Genomic DNA, 25714 nt, shown 5'->3' with positions numbered 1-25714 from the left:
AGTAAAATCATAGGAGCATAGTAAACAGCCAAGGCATTCGACATTGGTACAAAATTGTTGCGCCAGTTAGGGAAAATATCAACGTCATTGTGAAAGTTGAGCTTATTTTTGGTTCATCAGTTCAAAAATTTTAGGGCAATCTTTACAAGATCAGAACGAATGTCGTCATCTGCATCAAGTCTACTTCTGTATTTAACAACTTGGAAAATCCTGTTCCGCAAAGATGTTGGACATTAAACTAATTTAATATGACAAAGATTTCAAACACGGGGTCTTTACTGTAATTCACTTCACCGTCTTAACTGTGGTTTTGTTTTCTTAAAAACTGTTTGACTTCAACACGAATAAAAAAAAAAACATTTTTAGAATTTTGACTCTTGACAGAAATCTCCCTTCAGTGTGAAATAGCATCTGGACGCATCAAGCTCATTACATAGCTTTGAAAGCAGTGGACACTCTTATCTCACGTAAATTGAAAGCAAAATTGAAAGCATTGTTTTCTTTTACTTCTCGTAATTCTTGTGGCATTACCTAATATTCATCGGTGAGTTTGGATGACTTTTGGGGACTCATTCTGTAACAAAAATTTTAATTCTGACCAACAGCCAAATAAAACTTGAAGCAACTTTGTAGACATTGCAAATATGTTTGCAAGAGATGTTCTACTTTGTCAGAAATGAACACATTTGTCATCAAATACATCACGTGCTGCGTCGTTTCAAGAAGAGAACCCTGTCTTTAACATCGCAATCCTCACGTAAACAAGCAATTGTGAACCATTTGCAACATCTTTGGATTCTTCAAGCAGGATGATACATATCTGAGATGGAGCCACACCATTCACAAGTCTGAATCCATCACTACAATACTAGCCTTCACCTGGAATACTAAAGAATACATGACGCAGTTATTAGAAATCATATGCTAAGCAGATTGGCAGAATGTTGGGACAGTTGGAGAGATTTGCACAGAACCGAGACGCCTTGAGGAAGGTAGTAGATGGCCTTTGCCACAGACGAGACCACAGGCAGAGTTTTATATAATTTCCATGATTATCTGATCGATAAATCACCAGAGAGCTATTCTGTCAATAGATACACGGAGATTAAACTAAATTGAGTAGATCTAACAAATGCGTCTCCAATTATTACTCGAACAGTGTATATGGCCGCTGGCAACAGTAAATCCTCAACTATGATATGAGGTTTCATAGCTCTAGCAATTCTGAGGACCACCAAATAAGAAACTTCAACCGTTCGACGACTGCTATGTTTTGTTTATTTGCCAGCTGTCAAGTTTGGGCTTTCTTGACTCAGTTTACATTTCCAATACTGTATGTCGTTGTCGTCAAAGCTCGGATGTTCGATATCAAAATGACTTTCAGATTGTTTGGATTAATTTTATTCGGATAAAAGAACATCGTTACACATGACGCATTGTGATTTCTCAATTCCCGCTTTAACTATTGCAATAAAACCATATCATCAAAAATCGTCATTGTATTTTCTTTTCTTTTGTATCAATATTTTCAGAAAGAACATCAGAATTAAATTCGATCAAAGACAAATGACAGAAAAGTATGGAGAAAGAAGGTTGACAGATCTTGTGTGGTGCCCCAGCGGCCCAGCAAACCAAAGGATAGTTGAAAGTGAATGTGAAGTTAAATGTGAACCTGGCCTATCTGATGTCTTTTAATGAATATCTAATTGATCTAATAGCTTTGTAAATGGTCAATCTCTAATTCCTAAAGAAAAAAAAACATTTAGTAAAAAAACAAAAGATAATAAAAAATTTTCCTTTAGTTAAGTGTTTCATATATTTACCACTGCCCTGTAGTTCACGCGATAATATGAAAAATTACTTATTAATTGTTGTTTTAAATTATACCCAACTTATTTGCATACTAAATATATTTATTTCTCCTTAAAAAAAGTAAACATTTCTTTTCGTGTAAATGTAGTAGTTAGTATGACAGAACTTACTTAACATAGCAATACAAATGTAAAAAAAAAAACGTTTGCATTAATGTGTTAAAGATATGGTAATTTGTAGTTTCCCCTACTAAAGTGCCTCCAGTGTTTGTTACCATTAATAGTAAATAGTTGTAAAAGTGGTGTATTTTTATGAAAAAACTGCTTGCGTAGGCCTAAGTGATTTTAAAAATTAGATTTTTCGCTTTTAGAAAAGAAAAAAAGTAGATGTTGCGTCAGAACTTTGAATGGACTAAAATATTATAGAATTTCACTACTTTTTCTAGTTTACGAGATCTAAACGGGACGGACGGACAGACATTTCACACTAAACTAATTGCGTCTTTTCCCCTTTCGGGGGCCGCTTAAAAAAAATAAAAACTTTCCTTAAATTACCCTAACCGTCATATCAAACTTTATATTAACTTCAAAACATTAACCCATGTTTTCACCTAGAGTCAGTTTAAGGAACCGCTTTCATCAGGTTGATTGTGATGTGGAGACGGTGCGTTGGCAGTGACGTTTGGGTCCCATACTCCCACTCTTTCTAGTGTTTTTTCCCCGTTATGTTAATTAAACCGATGATAGAATTACCTTTTGTATGTTTTTTTTAAGTAAGCTTTTTTTCATTTTTCTATTACCAGACATCTAGATTTAGACTTACAATTAGATATGAAACAAGCAAAAGAAACATCATATTCTGTTTGTTACTTAGAGAAAAATTAAAGATGTTGACTTTTTGTGCTACTTATCGTGGCAAATTGGGGAGAATTTTATAACAAAACATTTTAAGATAGAGCGATCATTACATTTAATATGGAATAGTGTCTTTCACTTAAACGGCTGCTATGTCATCTGGTATGTGCACTGGAAAGTCGTTCGGATGGTCTCGATAGGCCTACTAGTTACTTAACTTCATCAACAAGCAGGGCCAGACTTAGGGCACTTCAGCGGTCGCAGTGGGCTCCGCATTTTCAAAGGCTAATTCTAGGTGCAAATTATTAAATTAAACCGTTATAACTTATATATAATATCAGGGTTTTCGCGATTCTCCAGTGCTTCATGAAATCTCCTGTAATTGCAAAATATGCGAAAAGTCCTTGAAATCTCCAGAAATCAATAAAATCTCCTGAAAACTGATAAAAATTTCCTGAAAAATAGACAAAATTGTCATTTCGGGGTGCCAATCCTACGACCGATTAAAAAAATCCCGTCATTGTCAGTTTTCATATAGATTGTATCATTCTGCTATAAGAAGGAATGGTGACCAAAATTTATTTCGCGTACACGTCATTTCTCCCACACCCATTCTCGGATCAAGTTGAAATCTCGCACAATTATTCATTGACATAGACAAGACATGAATCAATAAAAAAAAATAATTAGACAATTAAGTACTGGTAGTTATTTATTTTGTTTAATAGCAACTAGGGAAACTAATATTTCAGTATTCACAGATATGGCTAAATTTGTTGGGTTTAGTCCCCTTATATAATTGTTAGCGCTATTTTTACCTCACGCATTTATACTTGATAGTTTTGACAATAGTTTATTGTACCAAACAAAACACGAATCAATAAATAAGAATACTTAATTAGTCAATTTATTATTGGTAGTTGTTTTTTTTTTTTGTTTTTTTTTTGTAAAAAAAAGGTGCCGGTACTCAGTAGTTGATTGCCTAGCTTTTAACTACTAAAAATAAATAATATACGTTAAATTACATGAAAAGTAATAATTTTTTTCAAAAAGGTACCGTCACAAAAAAAGCCCCGTTGATAGTTAATTATTTTGATATCAGATAAGGGAAATAACTTTTACAGTATTGGTAGATATAGTTTTAAGGACGGAGTTCTTCCCCTTTCGATATGCTTTTTTAATGTGTTATGTGTATTTCTGTCTTGTACTTCTTAATTATTTTTTTTTTGTTGATTTATATTTTGTTACTTGTCTAAAGTTTTAACTAGATCTGAGAATGGGTGTGGGAGAAATAATTTATATACAATTTTTACCAGGCAGACAGGCAGAGTGAACTGAAATAAACTTTGTAAAAAGATGCGGAGGATTTCTGGCCTGTATACTTAGTAGAGAGCGTACGATGCGCAGGATGGTCAAAATAAACAATACTAAAACAATACAGGCCTATAGGCCTACCCAGGGAACAAATCAACGGGCGTAGCCGGTATTTAATGCTATTTTTTAACATAGGCCCCTATTTAAAAAAAAGAAAGAAAGCTCTTATCACCAAAAGCTCATGGATAAAACATCGACATGAATCTACGTATGGCTCAATCTTTCTTCAAGACATAGTAGGGTAAAAAAAAGTTGTGTAAGTTCTTAGATAAGAAGATAATCTAGATCTACATACATTTTAAGTTTACATTATTTAATATCTGAAAACTGTCCATGATCAAAAGTTCTTATACTGCGTGCGCGCGGTGCGTGTCTGGCCTCCTTTTTTTTTTTCTAGATCTGTATGTAGACATTGAGTTAGGCGTATCTCGTTGTGCTGACTATACTATAACCTCATAGGAGTCATGGAAGGACTGGCCTAATGCGTAGGCAAACTAGGCAGCCGCCTATATGGCCTCCGATTGGTGGGGGTCTCGCAAAGGACTTAAAAAAGATTTTTTGGAGAAGAAATAGCAGGACTTGTACACTAGGTTCTAAGCAAATTACGTAATTGTATTTCTTTGCTGTTTATTTTTTACTTTTCTATCTCATTTGGACCACCACATTTACTTCGCCTACGGCCTATTATTATCAATACCCGGTATTCGTAAGTTGTACCTAAAGAAAGAGAAGGGTCTATCATTTTTTTAAATAAAAATAATGTTTTGTAAGCCATGCTTGTGATAGCACAGAGATGCCCAACCTAATTCGACATGCGGGCCATTTTAATTTCCGACACTCGTGTTGCGGGCCACATGACCGAAAATGTACAAAAAAGGAAATGAAATAGACCTGAAACAATTTTATTAAAAACGTGTGGATCTAGTAGGTCTAATTACATTCATTAATGGGATATTGGAATTAATATTTTGTTTTTTTTAACGTGTCGAAAAATAACTTCATTTCTCTAATTAAAATGTGGACAACAGTGTAGTTAATTTTACCAACGACTAATTTTCGTGTCTCTTTTTTGGTAAATATTCCCATCGATCCTCCAATCGTATTTTAACAATATTTTTATTCGCGGCTCAAACCAAGAAGGCCGCCATTAAATTTCTTTATAAAACAAATATCTTGTCTTAATATCATGTTCCACAAACATGTAAAGATCCGTTCACTTTTCCTGGTAGATTTTAAATATGGAGTCCATTTTTTAGTTTGTTTGTTTTGTTTGTTTTACATAGTTTCTTCGGCTCTCCCATTTCCCATGTCGTAATTGCACAAAAATTAAATGTCATGGTAGCAAGCCATCAGAGAAAAAGTCAGGGCCCTAACGTAATTCAAATACATTTTTCAACCTTTTTAACAAAAAAAAAGGGGGGGGGGGATTTTGTACACTTTGTGCTTACGTATCGGCGAGCTGGATGAAACCACGGTACGTCGCGGGCCGGATCTGGCCCACTGGCAGTATTTTGGACATCACTGACATATACTATAGGGGATGGGCGCCCCGTCCACATGGAACCCTCGGTACGCCACTGTCCCAAAGTAGCGTAAGAGAAAAAATACAGCTTTTAGATTGATTGTGCGTGCTAATTACAGACTTCGAATTAACCGCTAACATGTGTGTGTGCTTTGACGAAACCAACGAAGGCTTTCCCTCTCTCTACATTCCTTAGCTGTCCTGAAGTGTTGACCGATATAGCGTAAAGAGTAAAGAAAGATAGTGTGTGTTCATATTCATACTTTGCATTTGTCGCACAAGGACCTGGGCCGTAAGGTCAAAACAACAAACAGGGATGTGGGTCACGGAGGGCAATAGTCTACGCCTTGACCACGATAGACAACTGCAACTTAACTTGTGTCGCTCTGCTGACCTACTTTTGGTGTTATCTGTCTCCCTTCGCTAATGTTACGTGGCGGCTGACTCTCCATTGGTCAAATTCTCAGGATATGTATATTATCTCTTTCACTGTACAGATGTGTAGGCATATTAATAAACTAGGTCAGACTAATCACATTGCTGTCTGTTCTCACGTTACACGCTACAACCGAAGACTTATTGGACTTTAAACGATAGGTTAGACTCTGTATCATATTTGGGAGAAACGCAAAAAAAAAAAAAGGGGGGGTGGGTGGGTAGGTGAGTACTTTTTTAAAAACAAAGATTTTTTTTTTAAGGGGAAAGAACCGCTAATGAGGCTGCTGACATTTATCTGAAAATTGCGGGGTTTAGCTCCCTTTTAACTATATAAAACAAAATTAATTAATGAATACTAGATAATTAACTATTAAGTTAATTTTTGGATTGATTTGTGTATTAACATCGACCAATTATAATTGCGCAAAATTTCAGCTTGATCCGAAGTGGGAGAAAACAACAAATGAAAGGATAATACATAAGAATCCTTACATACATCCTCTCATAAAGTAACATTTATTCCCCTTATTTCCATATCAAATGAAATAATTAATTATCAACAATAAATAAACCAATTGGTTAATTTTTTTATTGATTCATGTTTTGACGGGTTTAATGAATAATTGTGCAAAGTTTTAACTTCATCCGAGAATGGGAAATGGGAGAAAAAAACATGTTTAAACTTTTAAACAGCCAAATGTATGATTATATTCTGCTGTCCTTGCTTTAATTTTTTTTTTTAGATATTAGAGACGAAATAAAAACATGGTGTTCTAATTTGCACATAATAGATAAAATAAACTATAAAAATCCTGTTGTTGTTTTTTTTTTAAATTCATTAGTCCCCTTTCGGCCCCTACTCTCTTTTTAAAAGTAAGCATAATAAATATTTGTAACAATTTTCACGAGCCAAGAGTAAATTAATGTTCAAGATGACCCTACGTGCAAGTTATCCCTATCAGCAGGTACCTTGATCTAGCTTGTTAGAACAGTGTTTACAAAAAGCACCAAAAAAAAAAAAAAAAATACTTGTAGACGGTTCTGATGTTGGCATATTAGACCTAAAGATTGTCTCAAGGTTGAAATCTAGCGATGTTAGATATTTTGAGCTTTAACTATATGCAGTCAGGCAATAGGACACAATCTTGGTATCTTGTGAAAGTTTACATGATCGTTTTAAATGCATACAAAAAATGTTCGCTCAGGTTTCAATATTCCTCAAGAGGAATAATTCAACGTATACCACCACATGTCAAGTTGCCTACGATTTCTTTCCCTTGTTCAAGATACTAAAACAAAATAATTAATGACCAATAGTTAATTAACTAATTGGCTAACATTTTTTTTTATTGATTCTTATATTGTCAAAAAAAAGAAACAATTGTGCAGGACACTGTCACGTATGACGTATAGCTCGGGCCCTAAAAATGGATTTTAGACTTTTATTTTTCCATAAGATGCATCCAAGGAGACAATATTAAATGGAGCGAAATGAAATCGTGACGTAGACTAACAATAATAAATAGACAAAAGCCTAGCTATATTCCTATTGGGGCCTAATTAATCTTTAGTATGGATCCTTGTGTGTCTGTGTGTGTTTCACAGTGTTTGTGTGTGTGTGAGAGAGGTTTAAAATCTAATTTAATAAAGAATCGACCCCAAATTTGACTGAAGTTTATCGCGACAAATGCTTATCTGGCAAAAACAAACAAAACCGTTACATCATTTGTGATCTGATTTAAAAAAAACAACTGAGCTTAATTGTCAGATTTTATTGACCAATCAGGTGCTATCTGAACTGTTACATCTAACTACTCGTTAACCTAGTCCTTCACTAAAGGTTAATATAGTACGAAAAGATTATTTTTAGAACAGCGAGTTATTGACAAGGAGAAGTTACAATGCAATGTCACGATTTACAGACTGGAATCGTGAAGTTTTTTTTAATGGATAAGCATGCAGATTTTTTTTTATATAAATGTAAAAGTTAAGGACACTTACATTGATAAAATAGTTGAGAAGTTAAACAAACTATTAAGGCTTACTAAAGTATTATTTTTTTTCATTTTTTTTTTTACAAATCAAACAATAATATAAAACTTAAGAACCATCCTGTATTTGTTTGACCAATTGACCAATATTAGTATATGCAATAATATGCATAGACTTCCGGAAACCATATCACTCTTTCGGTGTATAGAAACTAGAACAGACGCCACATATAGCTGAGAGATTTATTACAAATGAAAAGACACATTTAACTTCACCTACTGGAGCAATACCATTGGCAAAATCGCCAAACTTGTAGACTCTCCTCGACAGGACGATAAAGAAGCTAATGATACATAAAACATGAAAACCATAACTTACAAAAACATGATCTAGCAAAACACCCAGAAAGACACAATGATAAAGACACATTTCTTTTGCTAGGACACATTCGTATAAGTAGAATGCTTTTTTTTTAAATCAAATTAGCATTTTGAGAATGGAAAGGGCTACCTGAATCAGACAAAAATACAAATGATTTAGACGTAAAGAATAGACTCTAAGGGTGGCTGAGTGATAAAGCGCTTGGCTTCCGAAGGCATGGGTCCCGGGTTCGAATTCTGGTGAAGCAAAACAAAGCTCCAGTGGGGGTGGCGACCCTATAAACATGCCCATTACGGCCCAGTATCAGTTTTAATTAGGGTTATCCCCCTTTGTCCTAATTGCAGCCCTAAATAGCCCAAATCGCACCCTAATGGGCGCGCATACCGTTTGCACATTGGCGTCATTAGGTTCCTATAAGGGACCAATACGGGCAACCCTAATCGTGCCAATATCGGCCCAGAATGAGGGTACGAGAGTATCTCATTGCACCAACATTTTGAGAGGCACTGCATCACTGCAGTATGCTATCGAATTACAAAGAGGTAGTGACAGTATTCAGTGTCAAAATTGTCCTGTCATAACATTGGCCTATTGTTGCATCGTAAAGGCCTTAAAGCTCGTAAACGGGTCATTTTATAACGAAATTGGCCTACATGTTCAGCAGTATTTGCCAAAAGAGTACAAAACAAATACATGTTTATACCAGAACATATTCTGGTTGGACCTACTTCGAGAACGAGTACAGAAATGTAGCTAAATTATATTTCTTTTACTGCCCTTACTGTCACCAGACACCTAATGGTATTTTTTAATTCAATCACCTGTGGTGATAGCGATTATATACTAGGATAAGTTGTTATTTAAAAAAATGAAATTAGCCTATTTAGAATTAAACCTGTTGGTATGTAATATGCCTACACTCTACATTGCTTTACACAATATATTATCTCCCTGTAGCCTAATGGTATAAGAAAAATTAAATCCACATGTTCAGTTTTCAACAAAAACATTTATATAAATTTTAGTGGTAGCGGATATGTATGATTAAGCATTGAGGTCTAGTCTTGTCAGATCTTTTACTCCCGCAGAGGCCGCATAAATATATAATAAGATGCACTTAAAGAAATTCAATCAACCAATAGGCCCTACATAGTTCTTGCTAAATCCCTTGCCACACCATCATCTTTTCAACTGTTATAACGTTAAATATCTACTTAGGCCTATGTCTTATTTATTTCAATTCTCCGATCTGTTAATTTCTATACTCTGTAGTCATATGTAGTAACAGTAGGTATCCTGTACTATACTTGTACATCTAATTGCTTTAATTGAATTGGTAGGCATAAGCCTGCATCTCTCGGATAAATGTATATTTTTATTTGATTCGTACGTTCAAAATGTTGTTGTTTTTTTGTAGGTATCTATACGTTTTATTTAGTCTCATGTATCTGATTTTATTTCTTTCTAAATGTATTGTCTGTGATTGCTGAAAAAAATACTGTTGCAAATTTTTATAAGGTACATTCATTATCAATTTATTCTTTTAAATTTCTAGATCTTCTATAACTATGTATTGAATATTTTCATCCCTCTTTTTTCATGTTATGTAGGCCCTATTCTATTGTAGCAATGCTCACACAACTTCAGTATTTTAAGCAAAACACTTGATCATGATAACCCCGATTCTTGTCGTGACTGCGTTAACGAATCCAGGCAAAGACGGGTCGATTTGTCTAGTGAAATTTTGTTTCTTTAGCTTTTTTTTTTCAAAGATCAATATCATGAATCATGAGTCTTACAAGCATCATCATCGCTGTGGTTGGTTCATTGCTGGAGCTGAATCATCACCAGTCTTCTTCCGCCACCTCATGCCCTGGATCCACCCCCATCACCGCCCCCTTCCAGCACCCGCAGCCCCGGGGACAAGAGCACAACAGCAGGTCCCTTTATTCTGTATCGCAATCAACGCAATCGTCAATTAAGCTCCCCACCCAGTCCCTTCCCGCCCGACCGTTTCACAGCCTGATTACTCTCATGTGTCAACATTCCGTAGCAGCTAAACGGCAGCCATCTCTTTGTTCACCAGTTTATAAAGTGATGTGTACTTCTGTGACAGATAAACACGGAAGGGCGGGTTAGGGGCGGGGGGTGAGACGGACAGCTTTAAAGGGAGGGAAGAGGCGGGGGTGGGGGGTCACTGCTGGCGTCACCTTGAGATTTGCAGGAAAACGAAAAACGCTAACAAAGGCACAGCATATAAGTGCCGACGTATTAGCAAGACCTATAGACCAGGGTCAACGTACACCTTTAGAAATAATTTAAAGAGAGGTGAAGGTTATGCTGTCAATCAATCAATTTGTCCGTTCTTTCCTAAGTCATTGATTCATCCAACATATCCATCCAGTTCTGTCAGTTTGTCCCAAACGGGTATACATATATATATATATATATATTATATATATATATATATATATATATATATATTGTGTACATCGAACACAAAAACGAATAGAACGAGATCAGTGTACATTCGATGAATACTAACTGTATGTGCAAAACGGAATGTATCTGTATTCTGTACACCTCAAAAGTACATTTCTCTGTTTTTGTTCGCGACCTTCTGTGCCGTACCATCGCAAGGTGGGCTATACATGGGTGGAATGCTCTGTCGTACCTAGCATTTGTTATCAACCTGTACAGGTGAGGTAACACATGAACAACACACACACACACATAAACTTTAAAAAAGGCACTACTTGATATAACACTGGGTAAGTCGCCATGTCATTCACGACATAACGTGGAGGCGTGAACCTTTGGTGGCAGAAAAATCAAGCAGGCTCCGCACCCTACAACCTCACACTTATCCCAACCATGATACACGAAAGGGGGGGGGAAGGATTGCAAATTTATGTCTTGAAGAATTCAATATGACTTGCGTTTTTTTTTATGATTCATTTACCTCTTTTAAAATAAATTGCATCCAGATGAAATTATTTGAATCATGATAGTGCCGAAAAGGAGCCTACCCTAGTAAAACCCCTAGCAGGTAATAAAAGCACTTTTCCCTCATATTTTGAAAACTTTGCCTTTCCAAATTTAGCAACAGATTTATTCGCCCGTGGGCTAACACTGTACTTTAAAGTTAATCCCGTATATCAAAAGAATTGTAGCCTATAACCAATGGTTCTTATACCACTTTTACCGTCCTTAGTACTGTGTTTCCAGCATATTTAAGTCCAAAACAAAGTAGTCTATTTATGTTTAAGTATAGACCTATTATATTTCACTGTAAATGTAGGCCTATGTGTGGACGACAATGCAGTGATTCGAAAAGGTTGTCGGAATTCTGGTGTATGTTATGCCAATGCATAACTTAATGCCCATTCATCTAAATTTAAGTTTATTTACATGTTTGAAACAAATGGTTTTCTGTTTATTCGGCTTAACTTTCAAGAGCTTGTGTAAACTAAGAAGTAAAGAAGTGGAGTCTCCCCTGGTCCGAGGAGCCCTAGGCCGCGGAGCCTTTAGCAAGGTGGAGAACCTCAGTACGGTATATTTTTTTTTAATGAACAAAAAGTGTCCCTTAATATAATTAATGTAAGTGGTCATTTTCAATGTTAACTAAGTAGTTACCAAATCCCACTGAATGGGCACACAACTTTGAAGAAGACAACAATTCGAAGAGACCCCCAACTTTTCAAAGTAGACCTATCGACCATTCTTTAAATAATATTTTCGCAATTTTTCGAAGCATCATATTTTTTTTAGTGAAACTAAATTTGCAAGAAACGAGATCATAGTATGAACTTTCTTCCTCCTCCTCCCCCCCCCCCATTTTTTTCCAGCCTTTCCACTTGGCCAATAGTTTGGAAACAAAAATGATTTGGTTTAAAAATTCATCTTCATCGATGCTTTTGAATATTTTGATGGCAGTGGCGCAACTACTGCATGGTGTAGCAGATCTAATCATACTAAGGTAATACTGAACTGTGTTGGGAATTTGGCATTTACGCAACAAGTCACAAGTACAGGCAGTGCAGTATGTTACAAACTGTATTTTACTGCTTGCAAACAAAATAAGCAGCGAAAAAAAAAATAAGATTACGCAATTTATTCAAAACCTCCAGCAATAACAGAGAGGACAAGTTTAGATATTTCTTCTCTAACAAATTGTTTTGAGTCCTGTGCGAGGCCCCCACCAATCGGAAGCCCTAGGCGGCTGTCTAGTTCACCTATGCCTATGGCCGGCTCTGGTATACATATTGGTAATATTCAATAAATAAATTCAACACATGGCCTTAGAGGTAATTTTATTTCTTTCTTTCAAAGTGGAATCAAATGCATGGGCTATTATTAGTATCCCTACCCCAACAATATGGAGTTCAATAAATATGTTCAAAACCAAATAGGAAAGTTTCAACAAGTAATATATTTTAAATCTGGCCAAATAAGGTCTACTTCATAAAACCATGTTTAAAAAAATCAACCAGAATACAAGTAATATATTTTAAATCTGGCCAAATAAGGTCTACCTCATAAAACCATATTTAAAAAAACAACACAAAAAACAATATTATGTAACAATCTTTTTTTTTTTTTAAATAGGCCTACTGTGGTTATGGAGACTTACCTGGGCCTTCTGCTTATCTTTCTTCATACAAAAATGTACTGATACACACATTGTATTTATTTTATATACATCATTTCAGGGCCGGTCTTAGGCCACTACAACCTATGCAAGTGGGGGGGGGGGGCCACTGCGGTCGCATAGGTTGCAGTGGCCAAAGGCCGGCCCTGCAAAATAGCGGTGTATGCTACGCCTCCGGTCGACTAGTTATATATAATAATATATACAAATAAGGGTGGGACAGTACAATCAAGTTTGTTGCGGGTTCTGTGAGATAGTTACGTAAACATTCTTCAACTGTAAATTTTACTTAAACATCTTTTATATCTACCGTAACAAATATGTGTTAGTCTCCATTGATTAGAATTATAATAACAGACAATATAAATGAATCTGTAAATAGATATCAGACGGTATGGTAAGGAATGTTTATTTCGAAATGACTTGATAATGTAATGGGAAACAACTTCTTAAATACTCTTTTTTAAAAAGTTATACATCTTTACATCGAGGCCACTTTTTTTTCAATAACAATCTCAGATCAAGTTCTTCCTGCCTACCATTTAATAAAGTATTTTAGAAGATTTTTAAAAATAATATTAAGATTAATTATGAAATGTAATAGTTAATTGTTTATTAATTATTTAGTTGTTTTTTTTTTAAACTATATATTATTTTTTTCAGACCTTTTCTAAATGACCTTGATAAATCGTGACAGTTTTAACAGAATTAGTAATTAGACGTTTTTATTAAATATTAACAATAGAAACTCTACACGGAAACCCGGATCTCCGATTTCGAATAATCTTTTTTTTAACATATAATCTACCATTGTGCCAACCATAATTATTCACTAATAGGATCTACACTGCTTTAACGACGAAAAGGTTAAGCCCAAGTGACTGTGTTTACTTTTCTGAAATTTGGCTTGTCCTAGTCAAGAGGTCACAAGTGAGAATTTAGGTGACCGAGTTGTGCCCGTTCAGCAATACAGAAAGCACAGCCCGCACTTTTCCCCTTTATAAAAATACGAAACTACGGCTTTCATTATGTAACGCTATATCTGACCTGACCGAAGAAAAAAAAAGCTATCTTTACCAACAAACTCAGCATGACGGCAGTTACCAAAATTAAGAGTGCAGTCTGAGGCGTTACATGCGTTTTTTTTTTAAGTCGAATAATTGAAATTATTAATATTATAATGCCCCACCCCTCACATGGTTTGAAAAAAATCATACAAAAAATAAGCTGGTTTTTTTCAAATTCCATAGATGAAATTAAAAAAAATTTCCATTAAAAAAATAATAATTTGTCAAATGTAATTTAGACCTAGATCAAGATTCTATATCTATATAGATCTCGATGATATTTTACCCTCTTGCTCAATAACGAGATCTATTATACAAAATAGAGTTTAAAGCATCAAAAGCTATTCGTAAATTCATGCTCTTGTAATTAGTGGGCTAATATACAAAATATTTGCACTCCAATGAACATCGTTACGACAGTGGCCCAAACACGACAGAACGTCATCCAACTTCCTTAGTTCCTGCAACAACAAAGAAACCCGCTAGATCGACTCTTTACCGTGGTCACGGCGTGCTTTGCTGAGTCATCACATTGGCACGTCTCGCGCGAACTCAAACGGAGCTAGAGCCAAAGCGATTTGCGTAAACTACGTAATTTCTGATGCTGTTAGTAAACTTAGCGACTATCTCATTAGTATCCACCGTAATTACTTGTGTATTTCACGTTAAAAGGATATTTATATTTCATAAGGATTATCTGACACAATTTGGAACGGAATATGAGCAAGAAGGTTTGAAATGTTTTGTTAGATCAGTGTTATTTTGTTCAATTTTGTTATGAGGCTGGCTCCTCCATGTCTTTGTTTACGTTCTGTTTACGACACGAGGGTGGATGAATGGGAACTGCGCGTCACGATTTTAACTATTCTATGATTAAGAAACCACTACAAACAATGATTAATGATGTAATTGTACGATATTGTTTTAGAGTCCTTGTGTATTTTGTTTTTAAATTGAAGCTTAAATGGGCGTTTCTTTTGATAAAAAGAGTGGTTGTGATAGAAAGTAGGTCGCATGACCTCGTGAGGTGTGGATCTCTGTGTCATTGGTCGAATCAAATTTTCCCACAACTCGCTTTGTTTACATTTTAATTTTAATGACTGTTGATTAAATTATTACTTTTATCTCGCGAATTTTATGCTAAACTTTTAAAGTTTTGTCTAATAGTTTTTTTAATGAATAATATATTGATTTAGTTGTTTTTTTAATCGGTAAAAGAAAGCTGGAAACGTTGTCGAGAATGCCACGCGGCCCTGGCCTGGTGAATCAAGAAAATCCGTTATCATGACCTCGCCTTAGGCTGAAGCTAAAAAATGTAGCGCCTATCCCAGTTGGAACAGTGTCCTCAAATTTAAACAATCACATGAATATTTGAATATATTTTACGATGTGGGCGAGCATTATTTTCAGTATATAGGTCTACATATAGTTATAGATCTAGCTTTCTAGATCTAGTTTTCTAGGTAGGCTACAGTATGACTTTCTTTGTCATATTGATTGGATTATATTATAGTAGTCTACTACTCATATAAACTAAAATGCTAATGCAGTAATGGGCCTAAAGTTGAAGTAAAGATTTAGGACAGATAATGCAGACTAATAGATTTGTAGATTTAATGACCTACTTATAAAATAGGTCGAACATTTTATTAATTACGATTTAGTGTAATAATTTAATTTTTTAAAATAGAAATTCTGTAGTAAAAAAAAAGGGGGGGGGGGGATAGGCCACAGGTTGTTAAACTGTATGTAAGCTAATCTTCTTCTATGTGCCCTGGAAAATATTTTTCTTTACAGTTAAAATGAGTGGTTGACCCTAATCACATGGTCTGTTTATTAAGTAATGGAGTACGATCATTCAGGAAGATGATTAATAGCGAAAAAAAAAAAGTTTGCTGTGTTCGGAAAATCCTAGCTACATCTCTGTTTTGAAACGTTAACGGGGTCTCACCCTGACGACCAGAATTTCTTTGTTCTATAACTGCTTGGCGTCGTTGGTTTCAAAATAATCTGCTTGCTCATGTCTTTGTTTAGTACACCTAAAAATAGATCCTGGCAAGCTCTTAGTACAGGCTGTTGCTGACTTCACATTTTTTTTTTGTCGTGGCGCGATTCGCTGCCGTGTGCGCATTTCGTCATCATCGATAGGCGGGGTTATGGACGGTGGAGACATGGAGCTGGTGGAGATCACTCCGAGGTCCGTCAGGCATGCGCATTGTAATGTTTTTATCCAATAATTTTCTAGTCGTAGTTGCCGTATTATTTTTGATGCGATGCTGTATATTTTAGATGCCATTGTCAGAATGTCGTTAGTTGCTTTTTGTTTCTAAATAGCTTTGGATTTTTTTTTAAATTGTTAATATTAAAATAAATAAAGTAGAGTTTGAATATGAATTAAAATGATTTGCTTTGGCCTTGGGCAAAATATAGTTCCAGATTATCAGTAACCCAGAAAAGTAGCCCACTCCAAGCACATTGATTGCGTATATGAACTTTTACAGTTAGCTTTAAAAAATGTGTACTTTTTGAAAATCTCTCTCTCTCTCTCTCTCTCTCTCTCTCTCTTGTTGATCAGCAGGACATTCGCCTAACCGATTTAGAAATCTAAATATTAGCATTTATCGTTTACTGCTTTGTTTGTTCACAGATTATAAATGAAAGAGTTTCGATGTTTATAACATTTTCAAGTTATTTTCTTGGTTAAACAATGCTTTAAAATACGAAAATTGTTTAATGAACAAACTGTCTCTCTAAAAGTACATTTTACAAAAAAAAAATAAAAAAATACTGTTTCCAAGGCTGATCAACAAATATAGCTGTGTTTGACATCCTGGAGTAAACCTGCCCTCTGGTGGTCCTGTTCAAGGAAACGATAAGGCAGGGAATACTCAGAAATATGCATTGTGACGAACACCGCTTTATATATATATATATATATATATATATATATTTTAAATAGAATATAAATTGGATTGTTTAAGTATGTCCGTCAATATAGAGAGATACTAAAAAGTAAGGGAGGTCTTTGAAAATAAACTCTATCCAGGGTTTAAAAAAAAACAACAGCTGGAATGCAAAGCAGCACGCAAACATTTTTTTTTCTATGTATGACAATCACACAGCAATAAAAAGAAAAAAGCTAGAAAACATTAAAAAAACACACAACATAGATCAGCGGCGCTAAAGAAAAAAAAAGCTGATATATTCAATATATTCCCTCATTTAAATTGAGACATTAAAACTATATTTTATTAAATAGAGATCTTTAAGAAATTCATAATATTTCTTTACAATCTAGTTCAACTACAAAACTAAATAGGAATAGGTTGTTTTTGTAAAAGATAAATTAGAAAACATTTTTTTTTTCAAAATGGTAGCCTTAATTATTTTTAATATGCTAAAGGTCCGGAGGTCAGGGTCATCCAGGAGGCACGGTGGTTGAGTGATAAAGTGTTTTCCTTTTGAACCGGGTTCGAATCATGCTGAAGACTAGGATTTTTAATTTCGGGATCTTTAGGGCGTCTCTTGAGTCCACCCAGCTCTGATTATCCTATGGGTACCCGAAAACTAAAGGCGGTTGGTGGTTGAGCTGAATATAGATGTTACACAACACTGGCATAACATGGTCTTAATCTTGCTGTTGAGGTGCTATCACCATAAAACCAATGTGCTATTTAAAACAAAATATGTTGAAATAGTTCGCTGTTTACCGAATCCAAATCATTCAAAAACACCCTAAAAGCTGCTGAATCGGTTATAAATTTAAGTGATATAGATCTAGAAACGTATTTTAGTTAATTTTTGTAACGAATCTATAAAATTGATTTCAAAAGAAGTTTTAGGGGGAAAATTAAAGAAACAATGAGACACATAAAAAAAAAATGCACCACTGTCGCAAGAAAATTTCTTTAATCTTATAAATTACAAGCGTTCCCTTAACAAAAGAGAAGATATTTAAATTCTTTATCCGCACAGAGAGATCTGCTTAAAAAAAATACAATCATAATGTAGAATCAAGAGACCATTATATTGTCTTGTATCTTATTTAATATATAGATCTAGACTCTAGATCTAATACAGACGTTTCAAAAAAATAAATAAATGCATGACGCGTAGGACGTAATCATCTTCTTTTTTGAAGTAACGTCTGTATTATATAAGATAAGAAATAAATAAATTACGCCCTACGCATTTCATGTGTCAATCTATTCATACGTGTTTGTCAACGACTTAAACTCTGCTAAATCGTTGGTTTTCCTGGCTGATTCAGGCAACCAATTTAAAATCTAAATCAATATCTAAATTCTAGATCTATATTTATAGACTTTAGTTTGAAAAGATTTTTAAAAAGCCTCACGTGGCTCACTGTTATGAGATATTGCTGCAATGTAAGCATGAGTCAGCAAATTGTTCTAGACTCTACTTCCTGTGCATATGAATTGTTTGTTTACTTATGATAGTCATAGATTTAGATGTAAGTGTGCGCTACAGTGTAGATCTATCTACCTTAATCTCTCAGTCTTTTGTTTTTCCGATTTGTGGATCACTGGATGCTTCTACTAGATTTAGTTTAGAATAGGCCTAAGATTTAATCTAGATCTATTATCTATATAGATCTAGATCCTTCCATTATCTGAGCTCGACACCTAGTCTTTCTAGATCTACATCTAGTATGATCTAGATCTAGAGTCTAGAAGTAGACTAAGTAGAACTAGAGTCAATGATCTAGACTACTGACTAATGATAGACTAAGTTAAACTTAGTGACTTAGTTTAAGTAGTAATACTAGATCTACAACTATTACTTTACTTAGTAGACTCTCATCTGACTCTAGTCTATACTAGATTTAACTAGATCTACTTGTACTAGATCTAGTAACTTACACTTGTTTACACTGTTACAGTTACAGTGTTACTGATAGATCTAGTCTATATATATATATAGTAGTTATGTCTAGATTCTAGAGTAGAAATAATGAAATAATTGAATTGCAATAGAATAGATATAAATCTATCTAGTCTGGACGTAGACAATATTCAATATCAAAATCATCTATTATTAATTATCGTCTGCATGACTGTAGCGTAGCACACATTTCTAAATTCCAGAGAAACAAACTCCAAAAAGTTCTTAACAATCTAGATCTAGATTGACTAGATATTTTAAATTTAGATATATCTAGTCTTGATCTACTATTCATATGAGATTACAGTTATGAAAGTAAATAAGGTAAAGTTTCAAGCAAAAGTGTAGAATAATACAATTACTGTCAATGCTTTCAGCAACATAAAAAAAAAAGACTATGCAGACAGACTCTAATTTTTGAAAATCTAGAATAATATGAATCTAAAATAATCATTAAATCTGTATATTATATACTAGATCAGTGTTTCCCAAATTGTGTGAAGCCTGAATAGATTTTCTACAAACTACAGGAATAATTGACTAGTAGGCCATCATATGAATAAATCTCTAAAAAAAAAAAAAATAAGCAAAGTATTTTGCTTAATACTCAAGTTTGTGCAAAGTGTTCCATTAATGAAAAAGTTTGGGAAACACTGTTACCTGTACTAGATCTATGATATTTATGTACGGTCAGGCTAGCAAGTTCTAACTATGGTATCGCTTTGAATTGTTTTGAGTTTTAACTCTACTCACCTCATCTGCAGGATTTTCTTGTCATTGATTACTTAATAGTTGTTATATAGAGAACTAAATTAATTTTGAGGAAAAAAATTGACAATCTAGCTTTCTTCAATCATAATTTAATATAACATCTTTGTGGTTATCTTTAAAAAATTTCAGACATTCCTTCAAAAGAGAAGATAATTGAATCCTGCATTTTAATCTAATTTTGCATGTTAATTAGAGACTTGAAAACTCTGCCTAGACATTGGTTTTCTTGGCTTATTCAGGCCACTCAATCCATGCTCTAATGGCACTATGGAAGAAGGAGCATTTGTACAAATTTGTCCTAGTATAAGGAATGTGTCCTTCTGAGTTAAGAAATTTGTTATTATGGATATATTGTAAGAAAAAATGAGAACATTTTTGCTTGAGAGGCTGAAAGAACTTTGGACATAAAGATAATAAATAAAAAAGGGAATAAATGGCATGCCAATGAAATCAAATTTTGGAAAATTATTTCATAGCACTATCTGCTATTGGTTAATTACAACTGATGTTAAAATATTAAAGCTGGTTAGAACTGAGCAAAAATAAATTTATGTAAGTAAAATCCAATTTAGGTTTTGATTAGGACTAGCATAGACTACTCTAGTTGACTAGATTAGGACTACCGCAGACTACTCTATTTGACTTTTGATTAATAATATAGTTGTCGAACTATTATAATTTCTTTTTAACGAATGAACCTAACCTTGATAATTATTTTTTTAAAGTGTACCTTGAATTTTTTTAATGCTGACTTAGCATATATAGATAAATAATTATCTTCTCTTTTTGAAGTAACATCTGTGATCTATAAGATAATTTTTTTTTATTTAAGCTTATGAAATATTATTTCAAGGCTCTATTTGTTTTGTTCCTTCCAGATTTTTTTGTCTCAAGTGAAAGAGGAGCTGACGGCAGCTGCAGCCAGAGCCGCCAGTGCCAGCCCTCCACTAACACCTAACCATACCTCCATCAGTGATGATGACCTTGTCTCTCTTTCTGTTAAAGACCTGAACAGATTGCTAAAAGGACTCACACGAGATGAGGTGAGCAAATTAAAACAACGAAGGCGCACTCTCAAAAACAGAGGATATGCGGCCAATTGCAGAGAGAAGCGTATATCTCAAAAAGAAGAACTGGAAACAGAGAAGGATAAACTCAGAGCAGAGGTAGAGAGGCTACAACGTGAAAACAGTATTGTGAAAATGGAGCTTAATGCTTTACGAAACAAATGTGAGGCCTTGGAACAGTTTGCTCATAGGAATGACATTCGTGTTCTAACGCACCCTCACCACATGGTCTCCCAAATGCATGCCTCTCTTGTGGTCAAATCTGAGCCAATGTTACCAAGTTCAACTGTGTCATAGCGACAGAAATCTTGAATTGAAATATTGATTTCTTATTTTGTTGCTTCAACACTCAATCACATCACCATAGAATGAACCTTTTTTTTCTGTTTGTTTTATTTTTATCATTTTTTGAAGAAAAAAAAGGAACTTGAAGATTACAAAAAGTCATATCAGTTCATACAGCTCATTACAGTTGAAATATCAAAGACTTAGTCATCATTTACACGAGGCCTTCAAATGTAACTCTTCATGAGTGCTGAATACAAGTTACATACAAACAGGGACTTCCAAATGTTTATTTTTTAACTATTTTGCTGCCATTACAAAAATGTGTACATGTTTCATTATACAGTAAAGATACTTGTTGTATAGTATGTATCTCTCAAAAATAATATGACATTGTTTACATCCAACGCACCATACACTTTTGTTATTTGATTTCCCTTGATTTCGTTCCATTTTTTTTATACTCCCATTATTTTCAAGAAATATCAATTTACTTCAGATTTATGTTGTTGTTTTTTTCATTTATAAATACCATCAAAGTATCAGTTTGTTTTTTACTTTCATATTGGATGACAATAATTTTTTAAATAAAATATTTTGGAGTTGATTCCCTGCCAATTTATTTCTATTTTAATTTACTTTTACAGTTTTAACTGTTACCTTTTTTATTTTCCATAGAAAAGAAATTAAAATTTTGTTTATGCTTTTAAGCTTCTTGGAATAATTAATAAAGAGTCAGAAGTAAGCTTATTAGTTCAAGTTAACTTGAGTGCCACATTAATTGAACATTTTGTATTGTCACAGTGTAAATAGTAACATCACAATGCTTTTGCTATGTAAGTGTTAACATTGCTATTTTTATAGAAACTATTGATCACTTAAGCTGTAATCGAAATCGATGTAGGGAATTTTGTAAGCTTTCAAAAATACAAATGTAAAACGTTGTTGAAAGATATTAAATGCCAACTTGTTATAAACATTTTTTTAAGAAAAAAATATAACATTTTATCACAAATGAAGTATAAACCTAAAAAAATGTATACATCATTAAAATAGTTTGTACACATAATGGAGGTACTAGATTGGTGTAAATACTTAAGGAGCTTTGGAAGTTTTTTTTTATTGTGCAAGTCAGTGTGGGTGTGTTTAAATAACAAAACATCGAGTATCATCTTACTGTTGTTGATAAACGTTTCACCATTTTATTGAATACTGGATGTTTTTAATGTGTGAGGCTGGCTTGTGAAGCAAAATCTCAAATTGATCATGTGAAACTATGAAATGTTTTAAAATTCTTTGAAAGTAAATTGTTTGTTTGTTGCATACATAGCAGGGTTCCCATTTTTATATTTTTTTAAAAAATCATTATACCTTGTTCTAGGTACGAGTGGCATGAAGAGTGTTGTTTCGAACATTAAACTTGGTACGCTAGATTAGAGGTGGGAGAATGATTATATTACAAATGAGAGGTCTTCCGCGCATCATCAAGAAACCTCAAAAACAAAATGACAGGCACGAGACTAAATGTCAGTTCTTTTTCACACTTGGGGTAGCTTATGATATTAACAGCCTTTTTCTGATTTAATGTTGATGCTCTCTAGAACTCTGTATGATACATTAAATAGAAATGCTTTATGTTGGCTTGCATAAATCTTTACAGATTTCAATCAACAAGGTATTAAATGAAAAATAACATTGAAATGAAAAAAAAGAACCAACAACAAGTAAACAATGTTGTTGCTTTGAAAGCTATTGATGGCAGTATTTGACAAAATCATTTCTTGGATATGATTGATGTGTTTTGCAGTTGCAAGGAACTGGATTGTGCAATATTTTGTAAATTTGTTTCAAAAATGTTTACTATTTTTGTATTTATATCATTTTTTTCCCCCTATTCCATTTGAAAAATTTTTTTAGTTTTTTAAAAATATTTGTTTTTTTGTTGTGGTTTTAAAAAAAATGATTCACAATAACTTTGTTTTTGTTTTTATGTTTCTATAACGTACTTCTAAGTAATATTCACACGAAAAAATTTTTTTTGTTCTTCCCCTTTTTTGCTTACTTGTACAAATACTGTGAAAGAGAGGTTTTATCAAAGTCTGAAAGAAATTATTGATACACATTCTTTCATTATAATGTCTTATAATTAAAAAATAGTTGAATAGCTTAGCATAATTACCTGTGGCTCAAATTTTGTAAAAGAAAAAATCCTGTTAGAAATAAAATGTTTTGAAATTAATTAAGTTAATTATTCCCTTTTTGGTTCAGTATGTTAATAATTTTTTTTTATAGTAAATATAATTTTTTTTAATTCACTTATAATTTTGGGACACTTAAAAAAAAAATGTATGGATGCTTTATACAATAATTTTATTTTTCTCAAGTTAGCTTCTGAACATCTCATCAGCAAAAAAAAAAAAATACAATAATTAGCCAACAAAAGTAAAAAAAGGGAAGAGTAATCCTTTTATATCCCTGTATTGAAATTTGTGAATGTATAACTTAGTGAAGAGGTGTTTATAATGTTAGTTTAAGCTAAACATTTGACTTTCTAATTTTAGTTGATGCCTCTAAAGGTGAAGCCAAAGAAAAATCAGGCATTTCAAAACAATAACCACCAATTCATAAGAATTACAAGTTACAATTTTTATTCCTGTCCAGTTTTCTAAAATAAAAAGGTGTATGCTTCTTATAATCAAAACTACACATAATTACTATCATTATTAAACAATTCACCCATTGAGCTGGTGTTGAAAGGATATAGTATAGTATTTTCCCTTGGCTGAATTAAGATTGGTTTGAGGCTGATGAATGGCATAGGCCTACTTACTGGACAAACATTGGTCATGTATATTGGATTTAAGACATTTTTATTATATGAAAGAAATTTATTTGTATTTTTTTAAAAATTTAGATTTAACAAAATTGCTGTGCCAAGAAGGCTTTTGCATTATTTTTTTGCTTCAAAACATTAGAAAAATTTTCTGTGTTTCATATTGTGCTTTTTAACTTATTGAAAATTTGATTGTTGACCAGATTTGCCAAGTCTGGTAAATGAATATTCAACAGTGTCTTAAAATCCTTATTGAAATGATCTCCAAAACCATAGGATGGTACATCACCATTGATGAAATGTTGTGCATGAATCATTCCAGGGGAAGCTAGATGGTTATGATATAATGCATACATGTGTTTATATATAAATATCATGAGATCTATGTAATGTTGATGAGCATTGTTTTACATTATATATTCTGTGTGGGAAAACAGGGCAAGAGGTGAAAACAATATGGAAATGCAAGCATTGAAGAAGTGAATTTTACTGCTGAAACACAACAGATCAGACATGTTATCAAAATAGATAATTTTAAAAGATTAAAGGGTAAAATAAATTTAAAAAACCTACAGTAAAAAAAAACATGGGGGGGAATAAGTGTGCTTTTAGTTGATTGCTCAATGATTTTAAATGATTACATGTTTGCTTAAATATATTTTCTTTAAGTAACAAACAAAATTTGCAAGTGTTAAACTAGAAAACTGTATTTTGATATGAGATAACAAAAAAAAAAGATTAAAATTGGTTTAATATAAATTAATTTTAAAAAAGCTTGTTAATAATTATGATGTTAATTTGTTTTGGTCATCAATTTGGAAAAAAAAAAATGCAACAAAACAACTCACATGTTGCTGAAATGAGAAATAGAAGGACAATGAAGAAAAGTATTTTATTGTGTTGGAAAAGGTTTTTATTGCTTCCTGTGTGTCTGATCATATTTGTTGTGGCTTTTCGAAGAAACTCTTTGCCAATGTTCATTTAAATATGCCAATTCATATAAACAATAAATGTTGAATTATTTTTTTTGTATTGATCATCCAGACATTTTTTTCTGGATGCCTGAAGCATTCACAAATTGAAATTACATAATTTAAAACAAAAAAAAAATCCTTGTACAGATTTTTTTAGATATAAAAAAAAAAATTAAAAGCCGAAACTATTTTTAAAAAAATATCATGGTTGGAATTCTTTCTCCTCTTGTATTAATTTTACTGTTTTCTTTTTGAAATGATAAGTCAATTTTACTTTTTTGCTGATTTCAAAAGATTTGTATATAGTATTAGTGTTGTTATTGGATGAATCATTCACATTGCATCCCATTTGTTTTCATCTTTGCATAGCTACATTACAGATGTCATTTCTCCATGTCCATACCTCACGTGACATCACCAGAATGAAAGTTTTTTTGTGCTCTGCCAAAATTCATCCTCCTCTCTATAGACACAGTTTAATTATAATTAATGTGAGGTATTAAAAGAAATTTTAAAAGACTCTTTTAAAATAATCCCTTTACATGAAATAAAAAAATCCATTGCAACCAGAAAGTAAAGATTACATTATAATTTTGTTGATAATTTATTTTCCTTGAGATAATGATGTGATGGGATATTGTCTTGTGTATAATTTATTGTAATTTATATTTATTTCTTTGGTTTGTATTTATAAAAATATATATGTTGTATTTTTTTTTTCTCCAGTGGATTTTTAAAAGGCAATGGAATTAGGAATAAAAGTTTGAATATTTATGTTTCACTGAGCT

The 25714-nt window shown here is 33.2% G+C and overlaps 1 protein-coding gene across 4 annotated transcripts; it reads left to right on the top strand.

Moving 5' to 3' along the window:
- The first annotated feature begins 14637 nt into the window (after window positions 1–14637).
- LOC106074805 (transcription factor MafF-like) lies at window positions 14638–25450 on the top strand. Of its 4 annotated transcripts, none has more exons than XM_056018922.1 (2): window positions 14638–14822; window positions 20646–25450. In XM_056018922.1, exons 1-2 carry the CDS (start codon window positions 14811–14813, stop codon window positions 21129–21131), a joined length of 498 nt encoding a protein of 165 aa, XP_055874897.1. In that variant the 5' UTR covers window positions 14638–14810; the 3' UTR covers window positions 21132–25450. The 4 variants fall into 4 exon arrangements, with proteins under 4 accessions (XP_055874897.1, XP_055874895.1, XP_055874894.1 ...); XM_056018920.1 differs by lacking the exon at window positions 14638–14822 and adding an exon at window positions 18346–18479; XM_056018919.1 differs by lacking the exon at window positions 14638–14822 and adding an exon at window positions 18437–18565.
- Window positions 25451–25714: the final 264 nt, after the last annotated feature.

This window comes from Biomphalaria glabrata, chromosome 2 (assembly GCF_947242115.1).
Source record: "Biomphalaria glabrata chromosome 2, xgBioGlab47.1, whole genome shotgun sequence".
NCBI lineage: Eukaryota > Metazoa > Mollusca > Gastropoda > Planorbidae > Biomphalaria > Biomphalaria glabrata.
Note: the sequence above shows the minus strand (reverse complement) of the source record. Positions and strands in the feature narration are given on the sequence as shown.